We start from the raw sequence: 20,982 nt of genomic DNA, 5'->3' as shown, positions 1-20,982 counted from the left end.
TTTTTCCAAATTTTCCAAATTTGAAACTTTTGCTTCATCTGAGGCTGGTTTTGGGAGAAAGGTTCTTCAAGCAGTGGTGCCTTCCGTTTAGGTTCCTGTCTTGTCCCTCCCTTTCATCCGTGTCCTATTGCTTGGTATTGTATCCCATAAGTAAGGATGAAATCAGTGGCCTCGTCTTATCTTGTAAAAGAAAAGGAAATTTATGCTTACCTGATAAATTTATTTCTTTTACGATATGACGAGTCCACGGCCCACCCTGTCATTTCTAAGAGAGGTATTTTCTTATTTTTGTTACACTTCAGTCACCTCTGCACCTTTGGCTTTTCCTTTCTCTTCCTAACTTCGGTCGAATGACTGGAGTAAGAGGGAAGGGAGGAGGGAGGAGCTATATATACAGCTCTGCTGTGGTGCTCTTTGCCACTTCCTGCTGACCAGGAGGCGTAATCCCATAAGGATGAAATCCGTGGACTCGTCATATCGTAAAAGAAATAAATTTATCAGGTAAGCATAAATTTCCTTTTTTTTTTTTTTTCCTGCAGGGTAGTATCCCCCCAAACAGCTCTCTAACTCTCCCCTTACTACCTATTTACCGCCATCTTAGGTCCTGGCAGCTGTCTGCCAGTACCCAGTGTGCTGCAAATTAGGCAATTTAAAAAAGAAATAAATTAAAATACTATTTTTTTTTTTTCTGCAGTGTAGCTGCCCCTTAATACCCTCCCTCCTTCCCCCTCAATGACGCACTTATTTATTTTGTTATCCCTGCAGCGTGACTTTGCGGTCCCGTCCTCCTCCCACCCCCTACAGCGAAGGGCCGCCCACCCGCCTCCCTCCTTCCGGTACCACCCACCCACCAACAATCGGCACCACCGCTGTCCGATGCAGAGAGGGCCACGGAGTAGGCAAACTCGTGGGGCATGCAGAAATAGCGCAATCTTGCTATTTTGAGAGAGATTGCGGCAGAGAGAAGCCCAGAACTGCAGCGACGTACAGCATAACGACCGGCGTCGTACAGGGTACGGCGCTGGTCGTTAAGGTGTTAAAGGGATTGCAATTTTAAGCAACTTTCTAATTTATTCCTATTTTTTTGTATCTTTATTTGATAGCAGTAATGTTAAGCTTAGGAGCCAGCCCATTTTTGGTTCAGAACCTGGGTAGAACTTGCTGATTAGTGAGCAAAATGTAGCAATAAATCAGCAAGCGCTACCCAGGGTGCTGAACAAAAAATGGGCTGGCTCTTAAGCTTACATTCCTGCTTTTTCAAATAAAGATACCAAGAGAATGAAGAACAATTGATAACAGGAGTAAATTAGAAAGTTGCTTAAAACTGCATGCTCTATCTGTATCGTGAAAGAAAAAAACGTAGGTTTACTATCACTTTTTTACACTGTTAACTGAAACTTTAAGGTTACACATCCCCTTGGAAGTATAAATTGTTTACTGACTGATAAAGACCACTGTTTCATCTATGACAAAGGGAAAAACATCTTTTCTATTTACTTGAACAGATACTGATGCATTTCCAGTATTGTTAAATCTCATCTGTGAGGTCATTATTTTTTGTTTTTTCTTTTTCGCACTTTTCATATGTATCCTAAAACAAATAAAAACAAAGGATAATATTATCCCTTGTGGCCACAGAACATTACTCACAGAATAACATTCTCTTTTGTTCTCTTAAATCTATTTATTCAACACTGTTAAAAGCAAAAAAAATACTTCAAAAAGGTGTACTGCGCAGCTATTGAGGTTTTAGCGATTATAGGTCACAGAGTGTTTATCTAGATCTTTCTTTAGAGGTAAACATCGTCAAACCCTCATTGGTAAAGGTTAGTTTTTTTTTATTTTATTGTTTTAATATAAATATAAAGGCATATAAGCCATGATTGGGATGTTTATAGTAGGCTTGCTGATCAGGAATATGGAGGTGTGCTCAGATGGTTCAAAATCCATTTTAGGACAATTTCTCCAGTTCATATCCCAGGTTATTAGTAGAAACATCATAGCCTTCTCCACAAGAATGAGTTTCTGATCATTTCTCAGAAACAATCATTCTTTAATAAGGGCTTCAGGCTTCACAGAAAACAGCATTGTTGTCCTTGCACCTTTTTATAGGATGCAGTAACACTTTAGAGGTTCAAAAACATTTTCCTTTCCTCCTAGCATGTTGCCTTTGAGTAATTCAGGCTAAGTTGTGCAAACAAATATTCTAAAAGGGCAGATTTTGCTGTACTTCTCCAAGGGACATTTCATTCATTTCTGGATGTGAAGGAGAGACAAGTCCAGTGCAATATAGTACTGCATGACATGAGTTTTGTCACACTTTCACTTTGTGCTTTGCATTTTAGATTACTTTAGACGTTTTTCCTTTTCAATTTTCTAACATATAAACTTTGCACTTTCTATTTTAATGCATATAGATTATGTATAGCAGTGTATTTAGGATTGCGATTTAGTAAATTCTGATTATGCTTTGACGGTTTCTGTGTAAATAACTAATTGGGGTCATAGTTTGTATATTTATGTATATGTTTTACAAATGACATTACACTTTTTGTATTTATTCTATTGGAAATACAACTGATAGTTTCAGTTTCCCAGATAGCTATTACTTTCTATGGGCCTATTAATAAAAGATTCTGTAGTTTGGACATAAAATCATAGTACAGACTTCACAGGGTCTGAACTCCACTGAATTCTTTAAAAAAAAAAAAAAGGCATACCTGGAAGTCTGAAAGATGCCTTCCATAAAAAATTGAGGCTCTCTGTTATACATTTTACAAGGGAGAGTGAAGTTAACATAAAAGCACCTGGGACTGATTTCAACTGAAATGTTTTCACAACAGTTAAAGTTGCTTACAACTTGTGAGATTAATCAGTGAAACCAGTTTGTGTTAAATGCTTCCCTGTTCTGTTCAGAAACTCCCGATCCCTCCCACTTTCTTAAGCTGTCAGCTTTCCAGTTTTTTTTTTTACAAAATAGAAAATACAAAGTGCAATGCAATTTGTAAAATATACACAGCATTATACAAAGCATTCTCCTAATTTGTTAAAGTAACACAGAAACTTTCAAAACGTTATCAGAATTGGTAAAATCACTCCTGGATCTAAATCTAAATGCATTTAAAATACAAAAAATGCAAATGTAACAACTCTCATGTTTTCAAGTCTGCACTATTTCTCTCCAAGCAGGAGAATCTTTATCAGGCCCTTAAAGAGAAAAATCAGAGCTTTGGCAGTGACCCACCAGTACAGAAGTTTTACAATAGTGTGGAAGAAAACAAGATTTATACTGGCTGATAAATACATTCCCTTATACTAGAACCATTGGAAAACTTGGCATACATTTTTGATACATGTTTATGCATTTCAATTAAATTAACTTTCTTACAAGGTTTCCTTCAAAATGTTTGAGATCGTAATCTAATCTTATTCTTGTTCTGCTATTCAAGAATAACATCTATGATCATTTTTTTTTTTCTCAGAGGCTTCAGATATAATGAAAAGCATTGGGGAAGCGATCCAATATTTACACTCTATCAATATTGCACACAGAGATGTTAAGGTATGTTGTGGTTTCTTCTCAACTGCTGGTCTAGCAAAATCTTACATCTGGCTTTCAGTTATTAAAGGGACATAACTGTCAAATTTCAATTAATTATCTGTGCATTTCTGATTTGAATAGAAATAATTGCAATATGAAATTGCTTTAGGTAAAAAATATTACTGTTTTTGAGATGAGTACAAATGCTTTGAGTGCCCTGTTTAGCCACATTTGAAGATCGCGCCTGCTCAGAGAGCCAGAAGTTTTTTGTCTCGAATTAAAGGGACATGATACCTTTCTTTATTCAGATAGAGCATACATTTTTAAACAATTTCCCAATTTACTTCTGTTATCAAATGTGCTTAATTCTCCTGCTTTCCCTTGTTTAAAGAGCAGCAATGCATTACCAGGACCTAGCTGGACACATCTGCTGAGCCAGTGACAAGAGGCATATCCATGTAACCCCTATCACCATCTAGCTCCCAGTAGTGATTTGCTGTTCCTGCGCCTACCTAGGTATGCTTTTCAGCAAGGGCTAAAGGACAAAGAAAATGTGACAATTAGAAGTAAATTGGAAGTTGCTGAAAATTGCATGCTCTGAATCCTGAAACTTTTTAATTTTGAGTTTACAATCCCTTTAAATCTTATACAATACAAGCCAGCATTAGCTCTCTGAGAAATTGCAGTGTTTGAACATTTGTTCCTGAAACAGTAATAACTTTACTAAAAGCATTTTTGCTGATGGCTCTACATTGCAAAAAAAAAAAAAAAATGCATCTCATATAAATTTTAAATGCACCCATGCACATTTCAGTTTTAGCCATTGTGTCCAATACTATTGTTTGCCTGTTCTATGGCAATTTACCACCTAGGTGCAGCTTCTTTTAGCCCAGTGATGCTTCTCAAAGAGAGAGACTTTCCTGTAGTATATCAGTCTGATCCCGCCTATTACGGGCAGTCCAGCACCGAAATACCAGGCAATTCTCCTCTGAACAATGAACACAGCAACCTCAGACGATCGTTTGGCCTTCATTGGGCCTCGTCAGTGATGTGTAGCCACATTCCTCTAAGCACACTGAGCAAGTGTCCACGACTGGTTGCCCCCTTTTTCCCTTAGGGAGACTAAATACACACAGAGAGAAGCTCACTCACAGGTTTGAACAGCCGGCTCAATACCATTGTTATGTATAGAGGTGTGTGTATTTGTATATTGTGTATATATGTATATAATGTGTGTGTCTATTGTGTGTATATGTATACAGTGTGTGTATATTGTGTGTATATGTATATTATGTGTGTGTGTGTCTATTGTGTGTATATGTATATAATGTGCGTGTGTGTGGACACTATTACAAAAATGAAATGTTGTGAAAAGTTTAAATCATTTACATTACAGCTTTATGTGACTAGAATTTTGTGCTGTCAATAACTAATTATTTATTTAACTTCCCCTCCCATAACAGCCAGAAAATCTCCTGTACACATCAAAAAGACCTAACACTGTGCTAAAGCTTACAGATTTCGGCTTTGCCAAAGAAACAACATCTCACAACTCCCTAGCAACACCATGTTACACCCCTTATTATGTAGGTAAGTAACAAGCGTATCTCCAGTTTACAAAAATCCTAGGAGGCAGCACCGCTTTTAAAAATGTTTACTTATAAAGGACGGATATTTTATGTCAGTTGACATACTCCATTAATATGGAGTTTTCTTTTACAAGATATGACGAGTCCACGGATTTCATCCTTACTTATGGGATATCGCATCCTGGTCAGCAGGAGGAGGCAAAGAGCTCCACAGCAGAGCTGCATAAATAGCCCCCCCCCCCCCCCCAACCCAGTCATTCTCTTTGCCTGTGTTAGTAATGTGAGGTAAAGTGAGGTGTTAGTTTAGATTCTTCGATCAAGAGTTTTTTTATTTTTAAATGGTGCCAAAGTGTAGCTAAGACCCTTCTATCTTCACAGGACCTCAGGACACTGAATTGTCATGCTGTTCCTCAGCATGGAGGTAAGTGCAGTCTTTTATTCTGGGACAAAGCAATAAATCAGAATTGACTGTACTTTACCTTTTTTCTTGTTCTCTATCAGAGATTAGCAGCTAAAAGTCTTCTCTTTAACAATATGCAGATAGGTAGGAACTCTCGAAGAGAGACTAAGATATTTAAAGATATATTTGCTAATATAGGTTTATGTGACTTATGCAGATATAGGAACCCAGGAGTTCAGGAATACACTTGTGTCTCAAAAACCCACAGGTCATATTCAAGGATAGATTTACTTTTGTTCCCAAAAAATTTAATACCAAAAATTACAGACATATCTATCCTATAACACTGTCGGATCATGCACCGGTAGGTTTAGTGTATGGGCATCAAATCAAGAAAGGGAATAACTTTTTTTTTCCCAAATACCTGGCAGAAAATACAGAATTCTTTAATTTCCTTAAAAATAAAATAGAAGATTTTAAGAAAACTAATAGCCAACACATAAGGGAACCATTATTGTTCTGGGAAACAACAAAAGCAGTTTTAAAATCAGAGATGATCACTTTTATGGCTAAAAAAAAAAGGAAATTAGGCAACCTAGAAATACAGCTGCTAAATACCTTAAATAACGCATATAATAAGTATCTAAGAGACGCCTCTATAAACAATTGGAACAAATATATATTGGCTAACAATAAAAGAAATCTATTTATAATGCAAAGAGCCACGCAAGAAGAGGTTAGGGGTAGAAGTAGATTCCAAAGATTTGGTAATAAGTCTGGTAGATATTTGGCAGCTCTAAATAAAATACATTAAAAAAAAAGTCATTGCCAGCATAAAAAGAGAGGATATTAATATATCCTCTCAAGAAGGGATTTTAAAAGCTTTTAAAGAATACTATTCTGACATATACAGAACACAGGGAATAAATTGGGAAAGGAAGAAGAATTTTTGGGATAAAATTAGAGTCCCTCAAATCTCTGAAGCTCAGCTGGATTGGGTGAATCGCCCGATAGGATTGGAGGAAATAGTTGGGAAGATTAAATCTCTTCCAGCAAACAAAGCGAGTGGGCCAGATAACCTCCCAAATGAGTTTTACAGATTAATGAGCACAGAAATAGCACCAATACTGGAAAGAGTTTATAATTTCTTATTTTCTCCTCTACAGAAGCCTAGGATCAATCTGGATTCATAAATGGTAGAGCATCTTTCTATAATATTAGGAGAGTGACAAATGTTATTTCATATGTTTGGGCTAACAAGGATAAATTTATTAAAAAAGGAGAAGACTTCTACTAACCTTGGACGCACAAAAAGCATTCGACTCGATAGAATGGGATCATCTTTTTCAGCCTTTGAGTATGTTCGGGTTTAAGGGAAATATCTTGGAATCTATAAAAAATGTGTACTCCTCCCCAAAGACCGCCTTTTGTATAAATGGTCAACAATCAGAATATATAGAAATGTTTAGAGGTACCCGACAGGGGTGCCCCCTCTCACCAATATTATTTGACTTAGCGCTTGAGCCATTAATGATTCAAATTAGAGAGTCAATTAAAGGTATAAGAATTGGAAACACTGAAATAAAAGTAGCAGCATATGTGGATGATATGTTAATTTTTTTAAGAAATTCAAAAGAACAGATCCCAATAATATCGGACTTAATAGAAATATTTGGGTCATTCTCTGGGTACAGAGTCAATATACAAAAATCAGAGATCTTATGGTTACTAAAACAGAAAGACAATATTAGAAATCCTAAGTTCAAGGTAGCGGACACATTTATAAAATACCTGGGCATAAACTTTTCAAATACTCCAGGTGATTGGTATAAGTTAAATTATGAGCCATTGCTTCTCAAAATCATAGAAGAGATTAAGAGATGGACACATTTACCTATAACTCTGGCGGGGAAAATTAATATGTTTAAGATGATAACAACACCTAAAATTTTATATTTCTCCAACATAGGTGTGTCCGGTCCACGGCGTCATCCTTACTTGTGGGATATTCTCCTCCCCAACAGGAAATGGCAAAGAGCCCAGCAAAGCTGGTCACATGATCCCTCCTAGGCTCCGCCTTCCCCAGTCATTCTCTTTGCCGTTGTACAGGCAACATCTCCACGGAGATGGCTTAGAGTTTTTTGGTGTTTAAATGTAGTTTTTATTCTTCAATCAAGAGTTTGTTATTTTAAAATAGTGCTGGTATGTACTATTTACTCTGAAACAGGAAAGAGATGAAGATTTCTGTTTGCAAGAGGAAAATGATTTTAGCAACCGTTACTAAAATCGATGGCTGTTTCCACACAGGACTGTTGAGAGGAATTAACTTCAGTTGGGGGAAACAGTGAGCAGACTTTTGCTGCTTGAGGTATGACACATTTCTAACAAGACTCGGTAATGCTGGAAGCTGTCATTTTCCCTATGGGAACCGGTAAGCCATTTTCTTAGTTTAAGTAAAAGAATAAAGGGCTTCATTAGGGCTTAAAAAACTGGTAGACATTTTTCTGGGCTAAAACGATTACTTTACTAAGTATATTTGGCAGATTATTACTTTTAATAGTTGTTAAATCTTAGGGATTGTTTTAATAAAAACGGCAGGCACTGTATTGGACACCTTTTTCACTGGGGGCCTTTTCTAGTCATAGACAGAGCCTCATTTTCGCGCCTCTAATGCGCAGTTGTTTTTGGAAAGCATGGCATGCAGATGCATGTGTGAGGAGCTAAGAACCACTGAAAAAGCTTATAGAAGGCATCATTTGGTATCGTATTCCCCTCTGGGCTTGGTTGGGTCTCAGCAAAGCAGATACCTGGGACTGTATAGGGGTTAAATGTAAAAACGGCTCCGGTTCCGTTATTTTAAGGGTTAAAGCTTTCAAATTTGGTGTGCAATACTTTTAAGGCTTTAAGTTACTGTGGTGAAATTTTGGTGAAATTTGAACAATTCCTTCATACTTTTTCACATATTCAGTAATAAAGTGTGTTCAGTTTGAAATTTAAAGGGACAGTAACGGTTTTATTGTAAAACGTTTTTTGTGCTTTGTTGACAAGTTTAAGCCTGTTTAACATGTCTGAACCATCAGATAACGATGTTCTATATGTATGAAAGCCAATGTGTCTCTCCATTTAAATATATGTGATATATTTGTGTCATAATGTCCAAACAAAGTAGGGATAATAATGCCATAGATATGATATTGCCCAAGATGATTCCTCTAATGAGGGGAGTAAGCATGGTACTGCATCATCCCCTTCTGTGTCTACACCAGTTTTGCCCACACAAGAGGCCCCTAGTACATCTAGTGCGCCAATACTTATTACCATACAACAATTAATGGCTGTAATGGATAATTCTATTGCATGCATTTTTTCCAAAATGCCTACTTATCAGAGAAAGCGTGATTGCTCTGTTTTAAACACTGAAGAGCAAGAGGACGCTGATGATATCTGTTCTGACATACCCTCACACCTATCTGAAGGGGCCAGGAGGGAGGTTTTGTCTGAGGGAGAAATTTCAGATTCAGGGAAAATTTCTCAACAAGCAGAACCTGATATTGTAACTTTTAAATTTAAATTTCAACATCTCCACGCACTACTTAAGGAGGTATTATCTACTCTGGATGATTGTGACAATTTGGTCATTCCAGAGAAATTAGGTAAGATGGACAAGTTCCTAGAGGTTCCGGTGCCCCCCGATGTTTTTCCTATACCCAAGCGGGTGGCGGACATAGTAAATAAGGAGTGGGAAAGTCCCGGCACACCTTTTGTCCTCCCCCTATATTTAAGAAATTAGTTCCTATAGTCGACCCCAGAAAGGACTTATAGCATACAGTCCCCAAGGTCGAGGGGGCGGTTTCTACTCTAAACAAACGCACTTCTATTCCTATAGAAGATAGTTGTGCTTTCAAGATCCTATGGATTGAAGGTTAGAGGGTTTGCTTAAAAAGATGTTTGTTCAGCAAGGTTACCTTCTACAACCAATTTCATGCATTGTTCCTGTCACTACAGCTGCGTGTTTCTGGTTCGAAGAACTAGAAAAGTCGCTCAATAAAGAATCTTCGTACGAGGAGGTTTTGGACAGAGTTCAAGCTCTTAAATTGGCTAACTCTTTTTTATTTTAGATGCCGCTTTGCAATTAGCTAGATTAGCGGCGAATAATTCAGGGTTTGCTATCGTGGCGCGCAGAGCGCTTTTGCTTAACATCTCTTTCAAGGGTAAAACACTGTTTGGCCCTGACTTGAAAGAGATTATTTCAGACATCACTGGGGGAAAGGGCCACGCCCTTCCTCTGGATAGGTCTTTTAAGGCTAAAAAGAAGCCAAATTTTCGTCCCTTTCGCAGAAACGGACCAGCCTAAAATTCTACACCCTCTAAGCAAGAGGGTAATACTTCTCAAACCAAGCCAGCCTGGAGGCCGATACAAGGCTGGAACTAGGGTAAGCAGGCCAAGTCACCTGCCACTGCTACCAAAACAGCATGAAGTGTTGGCCCCCGATCTGGGAAGGATCTGGTGGGGGGCGCTAGAAATAGTTTCTCAAGGTTATCTCCTGGAATTCAGGGAACTACCCCCAAGGGGAAGGTTCCACGGGTCTCAATTATCTTCGAACAGGCATTCTTACACTGTGTAGAAGACCTGTTAAGCATGGGAGTGATTCATCCTGTTCCATTAGGAGAACAAGGGATGGGTTTTTACTCCATCCTGTTCATAATTCCCAAAAAAGAGGGAACATTCAGACCTATTTTAGATCTCAAGATTCTAAACAAGTTTCTAAGGGTTTCATCATTCAAAATGGAAACCATTCGAACGATCCTTCCTACCATCCAGGAAGGTCAATTCATGACCACGGTGGACTTAAAGTATGCGTACCTACGTATTCCTATCCACAAGGAACATTTTCGGTTCCTAAGGTTCGCCTTTCCGGACAAGCATTACCTGTGGCACTTCCATTCGGATTAGCCACTGCTCCAAGGATTTTCACAAGGGTACTAGGGTCCCTTCTAGCGGTGCTAAGACCAAGGGGCATTGCAGTAGTACCTTACTTGGACGACATCCTGATTCAAGTGTCGTCTCTGTCAAAAGCAAGGGCTCATACGGACATTGTCCTAGCCTTTCTCAGATCTCACAGGTGGAAAGTGAACATAGAAAAAAGTTCTCTGTCCCCGTCAACAAGAGTTCCCTTCTTGGGAACAATAATAGTTTCCTTAGAAATGAAGGTTTTTCTGACAGAGGCCAGAAAATCAAAACTTCTAAGCTCTTGTCAGGTACTTCATTCTGTTGTTCTTCCTTCCATAGCGCAGTCCATGGAAGTAATAGGTTTGATGGTTGCGGCAATGGACATAGTTCCTTTTGCACGAATTCATCTAAGACCATTGCACCTGTGCATGCTCAGACAGTGGAATGGGGATTATACAGACTTGTCTCCGACGATACAAGTAGATCAAATAACCAGAGATTCACTCCGTTGGTGGCTGACCCTGGACAACCTGTCACAGGGAATGAGCTTCCGCAGACCAGAATAGGTCATTGTCACGACCGACGCCAGTCTGGTGGGCTGGGGCGCGGTCTGGGAACCCCTGAAAACTCAGGGTCTATGTTTTCGGGAAGACTCTCTTCTCCTGATAAACATAATGGAACTGAGAGCGATATGCAATGCTCTCAAGGCTTGGCCTCGACTAGCAAAGGCCAAATTCATAAGGTTTCAATCAGACATCATGACGACTGTTACATATATAAACCATCAGGGGGTAACAAGGAGTTCCCTGGCAATGGAGGAGCATCCGGGGGAGTGGGAACTCCATCTGGAAATCTTTGCCCAAATAACTCAATTATGGGGCATTCCAGACATGGTTCTGATGGCCTCTCGTCAGAACTTCATGGTCCCTTGTTACGGGTCCAAATTCAGGGATCCCAAGGCGACTCTATTGGATACAATAGTAGCACCTTGGATCTTCAACCTAGCTTATGTATTCCCACCGTTTCCTCTCATTCCCAGGCTGGTAGCCAGGATCAATCTGGAGAGGGCTTCGGTGACCTTGATAGTTCCCGTGTGGCCTCGCAGGACTTGGTATGCAGACCTGGTGAATGTGTCATCGGCTCCACCATGGAAGCTACCTTTGAGACAGGACCTTCTTATTCAGGGTCCATTCGAACATCCGAATCTGGTTTTCCTCCAACTGACTGCTTGGAGTTTGAACGCTTGATTTTATCAAAGCGTGGGTTTTCAGATTCTGTAATAGATACTCTTATTCAGGCTAGAAAGCCTGTAACTAGAAAAATTTACCATAATATATGGAAAAAATATATCTGTTGGTGTGAATCTAAAGGATTCCCATGGAACAAGATAAAAATTCCTAAGATTCTTTCCTTTCTACAAGAAGGTTTGTAGAAAGGATTTTCTGCGAGTTCTCTGAAGGGACAGATCTCTGCTTTATCTGTTTTACTTCACAAAAGGCTGGCAGCTGTGCCAGACGTTTCAGCGTTATTCAGGCTCTGGTTAGAATCAAGCCTGTTTACAGACCTTTGACTCCTCCCTGGAGTCTTAATCTAGTTCTTTCAGTTCTTCAAGGGGTTCCGTTTGAACCCTTACATTCCGTAGATATTAAGTTATTATCTTGGAAAGTTTTGTTTTAGGTTGCAATTTCTTCCGCTAGAAGAGTTTCTGAGTTATCTGCTCTGCAGTGTTCTCCGCCCTATCTGGTCCATGCAGATAAGGTGGTTTTACGTACTGAGCCTGGTTTTCTTCCGAAGGTTGTTTCCAACAAAAATATTAACCAGGAGATAGTTGTACCTTCTTTGTGTCCGAATTCAGTTTCATAGAAGGAATGTTTGTTACACAATTTGGACGTTGTCCGTGCTCTAAAATTCTATTTAGATGCTACAAAGGATTTCAGACAAACATCTTCCTTGTTTGTTGTTTATTCTGGTAAAAGGAGAGGTCAAAAAGCAACTTCTACCTCTCTATCTTTTTGGCTTAAAAGCATCATCAGATTGGCTTATGAGACTGCCGGACGGCAGCCTCCTGAAAGAATCACAGCTCATTCCACTAGGGCCGTGGCTTCCACATGGGCCTTTAAGAACGAGGCTTCTGTTGATCAGATATGTAAGGCAGCGACTTGGTCTTCACTGCACACTTTTACCAAATTTTACAAATTTGATACTTTTGCTTCTTCTGAGGCTATTTTTGGGAGAAAGGTTTTGCAAACCGTGGTGCCTTCCATCTAGGTGACCTGATTTGCTCCCTCCCATCATCCGTGTCCTAAAGCTTTGGTATTGGTTCCCACAAGTAAGGATGACGCCGTGGACCGGACACACCTATGTTGGAGAAAACAGAATTTATGTTTACCTGATAAATTACTTTCTCCAACGGTGTGTCCGGTCCACGGCCCGCCCTGGTTTTTTAATCAGGTCTGATGATTTATTTTCTTTAACTACAGTCACCACGGTATCATATGATTTCTCCTATGCAAATATTCCTCCTTTACGTCGGTCGAATGACTGGGGAAGGCGGAGCCTAGGAGGGATCATGTGACCAGCTTTGCTGGGCTCTTTGCCATTTCCTGTTGGGGAGGAGAATATCCCACAAGTAAGGATGACGCCGTGGACCGGACACACCGTTGGAGAAAGTAATTTATCAGGTAAACATAAATTCTGTTTTAATGCAAAATTTACCATTAAAAATAAAAAATAAAGATTTACTATGCATTAAAAAAGCATTAATTCAATTATGCTGGAAAGGTAAAAAAGCTAGAATATCATATGCAAAATTGTCCATATCAAATAAATGGGGAGGATTGGGCCTACCTGACCTAAATTTATACAATCAGGTGTTTTTGGTTAAAATAGTCTTGGCTTGGATTTTCAATAATAATAAATTCTTAGATCTAGAATTAGAAGAAAATATGGTAAAACCTTTCAGATTAAAATCCTTAATACATATGGACTATAAAAAGCTACCAGATAGTGTTAAAAAATTAGATAACATAAAAAATCTTATAATAGCTTGGCAAAAAATATGCAAGATTCTTAAAATAGACTTTCATTTTTCAAACTTCTTACCTCTGGTAGGGAACCCGGAAGTAATGATCAATGAAGAAATATGCCATTCTTGGCAAGATAGAGGCCTTATTTACCTATATCAGATAATTGATAATGAAAAGAAATGTATTTGGGATTTTAACTATTTGAGGGCCTCGTATGGCTGGGAGAAATCACACTTTTTTATATATTTACAGCTGAGGCATTATTGTAATTCACTTGGCAAAGTGATCTATACGAAGGATAATTGGGATAACTTAAGTTTAGTAATGAAATTATTCTCTCAAGGGAATACTAGATGCTCAGCACTATATAATAAACTCAACGATCAGAGCAGGATAAAATATATATATGAATCAATCAATCAAATGGCTGAGAATCTCCCCAGAGCTTGAAATAACTAAGGAGGATATAAGAGAAAGTATAAATAGAGTAAAAAAAGCTACTTTACTATCTAGCTGGAGAGAGTCACAAGCTAAAATATTGCACCACGTATATTTAACCCCCTATGTTCTGGCTAAGTGGGGTAATACACAAAACAATTTGTGCAAGAAATGCAGCTTCGTAAAAGCAGACATAGTACATTGTATGTATTCATGCCCTAAGATTAATACCTTTTGGCTAAAAATAAGGTACTGGTTAGAAAAAAAATGTAAAATTAAGATGAGTATTACTTTGAAGGAAGTTTTATTCTTAGCAAAAGGTTTAGAATATGGATCGGTTACCCGTTTAATAAATACCCTAATATTAATTGTTAGGAATATGATACTATGTGAATGGAACTCTAAAAAGAGCTTGAGCATGAAGGTTTTTCTAAGACGAATACAAAAACAAATGACCCTCGAGCAATTTGATACAAATAACCAATCGGAAAAACAAATTGCAAAATTTATGTCTAAATGGGAGTTTTACATAAGATCATTAGATCCTTCAATGCAACTAATTATTATTAAACCATTTGAAAATTCATTATACATTCAAGAGGAACAACTTAGAGGGAGCTGGAGGATGCTAGGGGAGAGAGAATAGGAGGTAGGGGCATCTATTTTTTTTTTTCCCTTCTTCCCCCCCCCCCTCATGAAACGATAAAGGTTATTTTACTTACTACATGTAACAAAGAAAATGTGATATGTAGTGTGTATTCGCTTTGATTTATTTAGAGAAATAACCAAGTATTACATAAATGGAAAAAAGAAAAAAAAAGAGAGAAAGAAAAGAGAGAAATGCTATGATGTACTTTATGTTAATAAGTGAATAATTGATTTTTGTTAAGAAAATGCTGAAACATATTTGGATATCTAACAATGGATGCATTATTCTGTTTGTGAAAATATATTTAAAGTAACTCTCAATAAAAAAAAAATAATAAAAAAAAATATGCAGATTCTCATTAGTTAAAACGAGAACCAACACATTGCTTATTTCCTGCAGACATTCTAGACAACATAAACTAGAAGTGCTGGGGAATGAATGGTGTTTATACACTGTGTACGTTATTGGGCACTCTGTTTAATGGTGGAAGGTGTAAAACATACAGAGGTGGCTGACGCGGGAGATTGTGGCAAAAGTATTGGATGTTTTAGACTCCGGTTAATGGCGGATTCAGTGTGTGTGTACGCCACAGAGCTGCGGGGTTATGTTTACGCCCACGAGGGCGGGGCTTCTAGTTTGCGCACTTCCTGTGCAGTATCCCTTCTATTCGGCTCCGGATGGCAGCAACTTTTCAGGTTCGCTTGTTGTGAAACCATTACAAGCGATCGTAGGTGCGCCGCATAAGAGGTGTCAGTGTCAAGTAAGTGGGGGCAGGTAGGAGCTGCGGCGAGGTGGCTGTTCCTTTTTTTTTTTTTTTTGTAGTAAAACTATTTATTTGCTAACAACTCAGGGGCAAGCATAGTAAAACTACTCATTTGCTAACAGCTCAGGGGCAAGCGTAGTAAATCTACTGATTTGCTTATCGAATAATAGCAGACTTTATGATTAAAGACACAGTACTCTATTTTTTCTGAATAATATATTATCTGTGAATTGACCAAGATTGTTTTGTTTGTTCTGTTATCAAGGATGACCTCGAACAAAGTACATGCCCTATGTGTTTAGATGCCATTGTGGAACCCCCTGTTACTTTGTCCCCCATGTATTGAGAGGGCTTTACAGTGTAGAGAGCAAATTTTCTTTAATAAATATGTCTAATGAATGTCCTCAGACTGATGAGAGTCAGGGTATGCCGCAGCTTTCTCCCAAAGCTTCACAGCCTTTAACGCCCGTGCAAGTAATGCCATGTTCTTCAACGGCGTCTGCGTCATTTACTCTGCAGGATATGGCTGCAGTTATGTCATCCACTCTTACAGAAGTTTTATCTAAGTTGCCTGTATTACAGGGCAAACGTAGTAGAAAAGAGACCCAGGTGGTCCACGCGGCTTCTGATTCTTTGATGGCGCTCTCCGATGTACCCTCCCAGGGCTCTGAGGGAGGGGGTAGGGAGGCTCTGTCTGAAGGGGAACTGTCTGACTCAGGTAGTGCATTACCCAAGACAGATTCAGACGTGATGTCCTTCAGGTTTAAGCTTGAACACCTTCGCCTGTTACTGCGGGAGGTTTTGATGATTCTGGATGACTGTGACTCTATTGTGGTCCATCCAGAGAAATTGTGTAAGATGGACAAGTATTTGGAGGTTCCTTCTTATTCTGACGTTTTTCCGGTTCCTAAGAGAATTTCGGAAATTATTACTAGGGAATGGGAAAGACCGGGTATCCCCGTTCTCACCTTCCCCTATTTTTAAGAAAATGTATCCTATACCTGACACCGTTCGGGACTCTTGGCAAACGATCCCTAAGGTGGAGGGAGCTATTTCTACCCTGGCTAAGCATACAACTATCCCTATTGAGGACAGTTGTGCTTTCAAAGACCCTATGGATAAAAAGTTGGAGGGTCTTCTAAAAAAGCTATTTGTTCATTAAGGGTTTCTATTACAACCGACGGCCTGCATTGTACCAGTCACAACCGCGGGTGCCTTTTGGTTTGACGCCTTAGAAGAGTCTCTTAAGTTTGCGACTTATTTAGAGGAAATAATGGATCGAATTAAGGCCCTTAAGCTGGCTAATTCTTTTGTTACGGATGCCGCCTTTCAGATCTCCAAATTGGCGGCTAAGAATGCAGGATTTTCCATTCTAGCGCACAGAGCCTTATGGTTAAAATCTTGGTCTGCGGATGTGTCCTCTAAATCCAAACTTTTGGCTATTCCTTTCAAGGGAAAGACCCTATTCGGGCCTGACTTGAAGGAGATAATTTCTGACATTACGGGAGGGAAGGGTCACCTCCTACCTCAGGATTAAACATCTAAGCAGAGGGGTAGACAGAGTAATTTTCGTTCCTTTCGAAATTTCAAGGGAGTCCCCTCTTCTGCTAAACAGGAAGGGAATTTTGCACAAGCTAAGTCCGTCTGTTGACCCAACCAGGCTTGGAACAAGGGTAAGCAACCCAAGAAGCCCGCTGCTGCTCCCAAGACAGCATGAAGGGGCGGCCCCCGATCCGGGACCGGATCTAGTAGGGGGCAGATTTTTTCTCTTAGTCCAGGCTTGGATAAGAGACGTTCAGGATCCCTGGACACTAGAAATCGTGTCCCAAGGGTATCAACTGGAGTTTAAAAATTCCCTCCCAAGGGCAAGGTTTCTTCATTCACGATTGTAGACCAGATAAAAAGAGAGGCGTTCTTACGCTGTGTAAAAGACCTCTCCGCTATGGGAATAATTTGTCCCGTTCCAATACAGGAACGGGGGCAGGGGTTTTACTCCAATCTTTTTGTGGCTCCCAAAAAAGAGGGAACATTTCGACCCATTTTAGATCTCAAGAGTCTAAACAAGTTCCTCAAGAGTCCCATCCTTCAAGATGGAGACGATTCGGACAATTCTTCCATTGATCCAGGAGGGTCAATATATGACTACCGTGGATTTAAAGGATGCATATCTTCATATTCCTATCCACAAAGATCACCAGTTCCTAAGGTTTGCCTTACTGGACAAACATTTTCAGTTCGTGGCTCTACCTTTCAGGCTGGCTACAGCTCCCAGAATCTTCACAAAGATTTTAGGGTCTCTGCTAGCGGTTCTCAGACCGGAGGGCATTGCAGTGGCGCCTTATCTGGACGATATTCTGATCCAGGCGTCTTATCAACTGACAGTCTCATACCGACATTGTTCTATCCTTTCTACAGACTCACGGGTGGAAGGTGAATCTAGAAAAGAGTTCACTAATGCCACAGACATGGGTTCCTTTCCTGGGAACTCTAATAGACTCTGTATCCATGAAAATCTTTTTGACAGAAGTCAGAAAGCTAAAGATTCTGAATACATGCCGATCCCTTCAGTCCAATCCTCTGCCATGAGTGGCTCAGTGCATGTAGGTAATTGGATTGATGGCGGCGGCAATGGACATTATTCCGTTTGCTCGTTTTCATCTCAGACCTCTACAACTGAGCATGCTCAGACAGTGGAATGGAGATTATGCAAATGTATCTCCTCAGATAGATCTGGATCAGGAGACAAGAGACTCTCTTCTTTGGTGGTTGTCGCTGGATCATCTGTCCCAAGGGACGTGTTTCCACAGACCTTCATTGGTGATAGTGACAACGGACGCCAGTCTACTAGGATGGGGTGCAGTCTGGAATTCCCTTAAGGCTCATGGTGTGTGGACTCGGTCGGAGTCTCTACTTCCAATCAGTATTCTGGAATTGAGAGCAATATTCAATGCGCTTCAGGCTTGGCCTCAGTTGGCTTCGGCCAAATTTATCCGCTTTCAGTCAGACAACATCACGACTGTGGCTTACATCAATCATCAGGGAGGAACAAGGAGTTCCTTAGCGATGACAGAAGTATCCAAGATAATTCGGTGGGCGGAGGCTCACTCTTGTTATCTATCAGCAATCTACATCCCAGGAGTGGACAACTGGAAAGCTGACTTTTTAAGCAGACAGACTTTTCATCCGGGGGGGATGGGAACTCCATCCGGAGGTCTTTGCCACCCTGATTCTCAGGTGGGGCAGACCGGAATTGGATCTGATGGCGTCTCGTCAGAATGCCAAGCTTCCAAGATATGGATCCAGGTCCAGGGATCCTCAGGCCGAACTGATAGATGCCTTGGTCGTTCAACCTAGCTTATGAGTTCCCAACATTTGCTCTCCTTCCCCGGGTGATTGCACGTATCAAACAAGAGAGGGCTTTGGTGATTCTAACCGCTCCTGCGTGGCCTCGCAGGACTTGGTATGCCTATCTGGTGGACATGTTCTCTCTGCCGCCGTGGAAGCTTCCATTGAGGCAGGACCTTCTCATTCAGGGACCCTTCCATCATCCGAATCCAATTTCTCTGCAGCTGACTGCTTGGAGATTGAACACTTGATTTTATCTAAGCGGGGGTTCTCTGATGCGGTCATTGATACTTTGATTCAGGCACGTAAGCCTGTTACTAGAAAAATTTACCATAAGATATGGCGTAAATATCTTTATTGGTGCGAATCCAAGAGCTACTTATGGAGTAGGGTTAGGATTCCCAGGATTTTATCTTTTCTCCAAGAAGGATTGGAGAAAGGGTTGTCGGCAAGTTCCTTAAAGGGACAGATTTCTGCTTTGTCTATTTTACTACACAAGCGTCTGGCAGATGTTCAATCTTTTTGTCAGGCTTTGACTAGATTCCGGCCTGTGTTTAGACCAATTGCTCCTCCTTGGAGTTTGAATTTAGTTCTTAATGTTCTTCAATGGGTTCCGTTTGAACCCATGCATTCCATAGATATTAAGTTATTATCTTATAAAGTTTTATTTTTGGTTGCCATTTCTTCTGCTTGCAGAGTTTCTGAGCTTTCGGCATTACAATGTGATTCTCCTTATCTTATTTTCCATTCTGATAAGGTGGTGTTACGTACCAAACCTGGTTTTCTTCCTAAGGTTGTTTCTAACAAGAATATTAATCAGGAAATTGTTGTTCCTTCCTTGTGTCCTAACCCTTCTTCTAAGAAGGAGCGTCTGTTACATAATTTGGACGTAGTCCGTGCCTTGAAGTTTTACTTACAGGCGACTAAGGATTTTCGTCAAACATCTTCATTATTTGTTGTTTTTGCTGGGAGACGTAGGGGTCAGAAAGCTACGGCTACCTCTCTTTTTGGCTGAAGAGTATCATCCATGTTGCATATGAGACTGCTGGGCAGCTTCCTCCAGAACGAATTACGGCTCATTCTACTAGAGCTGTGGCTTCCTCATGGGCATTTAAAAATGATGCTTCTGTTGAACAGATTTGCAAGGCTGCAACTGGGTCGTCTCTTCACACTTTTTCCAAATTTTCCAAATTTTATACTTTTGCCTCGTCCGAGGCTGTTTTTGGGAGAAAGGTTCTTCAAGCAGTGGTGCCTTCCATTTAGGTTCCTGTCTTGTCCCTCCCTTTCATCTGTGTCCTATAGCTTTGGTATTGTATCACATAAGTAAGGAAGAAATCCGTGGACTCGTCATATCTTGTAAAAGAAAAGGAAATTTATGCTTACCTGATAAATTTATTTCTTTTATGATATGACGAGTCCACGGCCCTCCCTGTCGTTTTTCTAAAGAGAGGTTTTTATTTTTGTTAAACTTCAGTCACCTCTGCTCTTGGCTTTTCCTTTTTCTTCCTAACTTCGGTTGAATAACTGGGTTGGGGGAAGGGAGGAGCTATTTATGCAGCTCTGCTGTGGAGCTCTTTGCCTCCTCCTGCTGACCAGGAGGCGATATCCCATAAGTAAGGATGAAATCCGTGGCCTCATCATATCGTAAAAGGAAATAAATTTATCAGGTAAGCATAAATTTCCTTTTTGCTATAACAAGCACAAGGTTTTTGATTATATTTGGGAACTTGTACCCATTTAGCCAAAAGAGCGTTTCTGAGGTCAGGTACTGGTGTTCACAAGAAGGTCCGGCTCACTACTGGCATTCCAATTTATCCCAAAGGTGTTAAATGGGGTTGACGTCAGGGCTCAGTGCTGTCCACTCCCGTTCCTCCACATTAGACTTGCCAAACCATGTGTTCATGGACCTTACTTTGTGCACAGGGGCACAGTCATTCTGAAGCAGGAAAGGGACTTCCCCAAACTGTTGCCACAAAATTGGAAGCACCCAAGTGTCTAAAATGTATTTGTATCCAGTAGCATTAAGATGACCCTTTACTGAAACTAAGTGACCTAACCCAAACCTTGAAAAACATGCCCAGACCATTTTCCCTCATCAACCAAACTTTACAGTAGACACTATACATTCTGGTAGGTGGCATTCTCCTGGTATTTGCCACATCCAGATTCTTCCATCCGACTGTCAAAAAGTGATACTAGATTCATCACTATAGAGAACACAATAAAATAAAAAAAATGCAATTTGCTACTTTTATCCAATTTACTTTATTTTCTTGGTTT

General features: G+C 40.0%; 1 protein-coding gene across 1 annotated transcript in view; it reads left to right on the top strand.

Moving 5' to 3' along the window:
• Positions 1-20,982, top strand: part of MAPKAPK2 (MAPK activated protein kinase 2) — a 228,942-nt gene that overhangs the window by 169,834 nt on the left and 38,126 nt on the right. The window contains exons 4-5 of the mRNA XM_053706589.1: positions 3,483-3,562; positions 5,005-5,131. Of these exons, the coding sequence (XP_053562564.1) occupies positions 3,483-3,562; positions 5,005-5,131 (207 nt within the window). The remainder of the gene's footprint in view (positions 1-3,482; positions 3,563-5,004; positions 5,132-20,982) is intronic.

This window comes from Bombina bombina, chromosome 3 (genome assembly GCF_027579735.1).
Source record: "Bombina bombina isolate aBomBom1 chromosome 3, aBomBom1.pri, whole genome shotgun sequence".
NCBI classification, from domain to species: Eukaryota; Metazoa; Chordata; class Amphibia; order Anura; family Bombinatoridae; genus Bombina; species Bombina bombina.
Note: the sequence above shows the minus strand (reverse complement) of the source record. Positions and strands in the feature narration are given on the sequence as shown.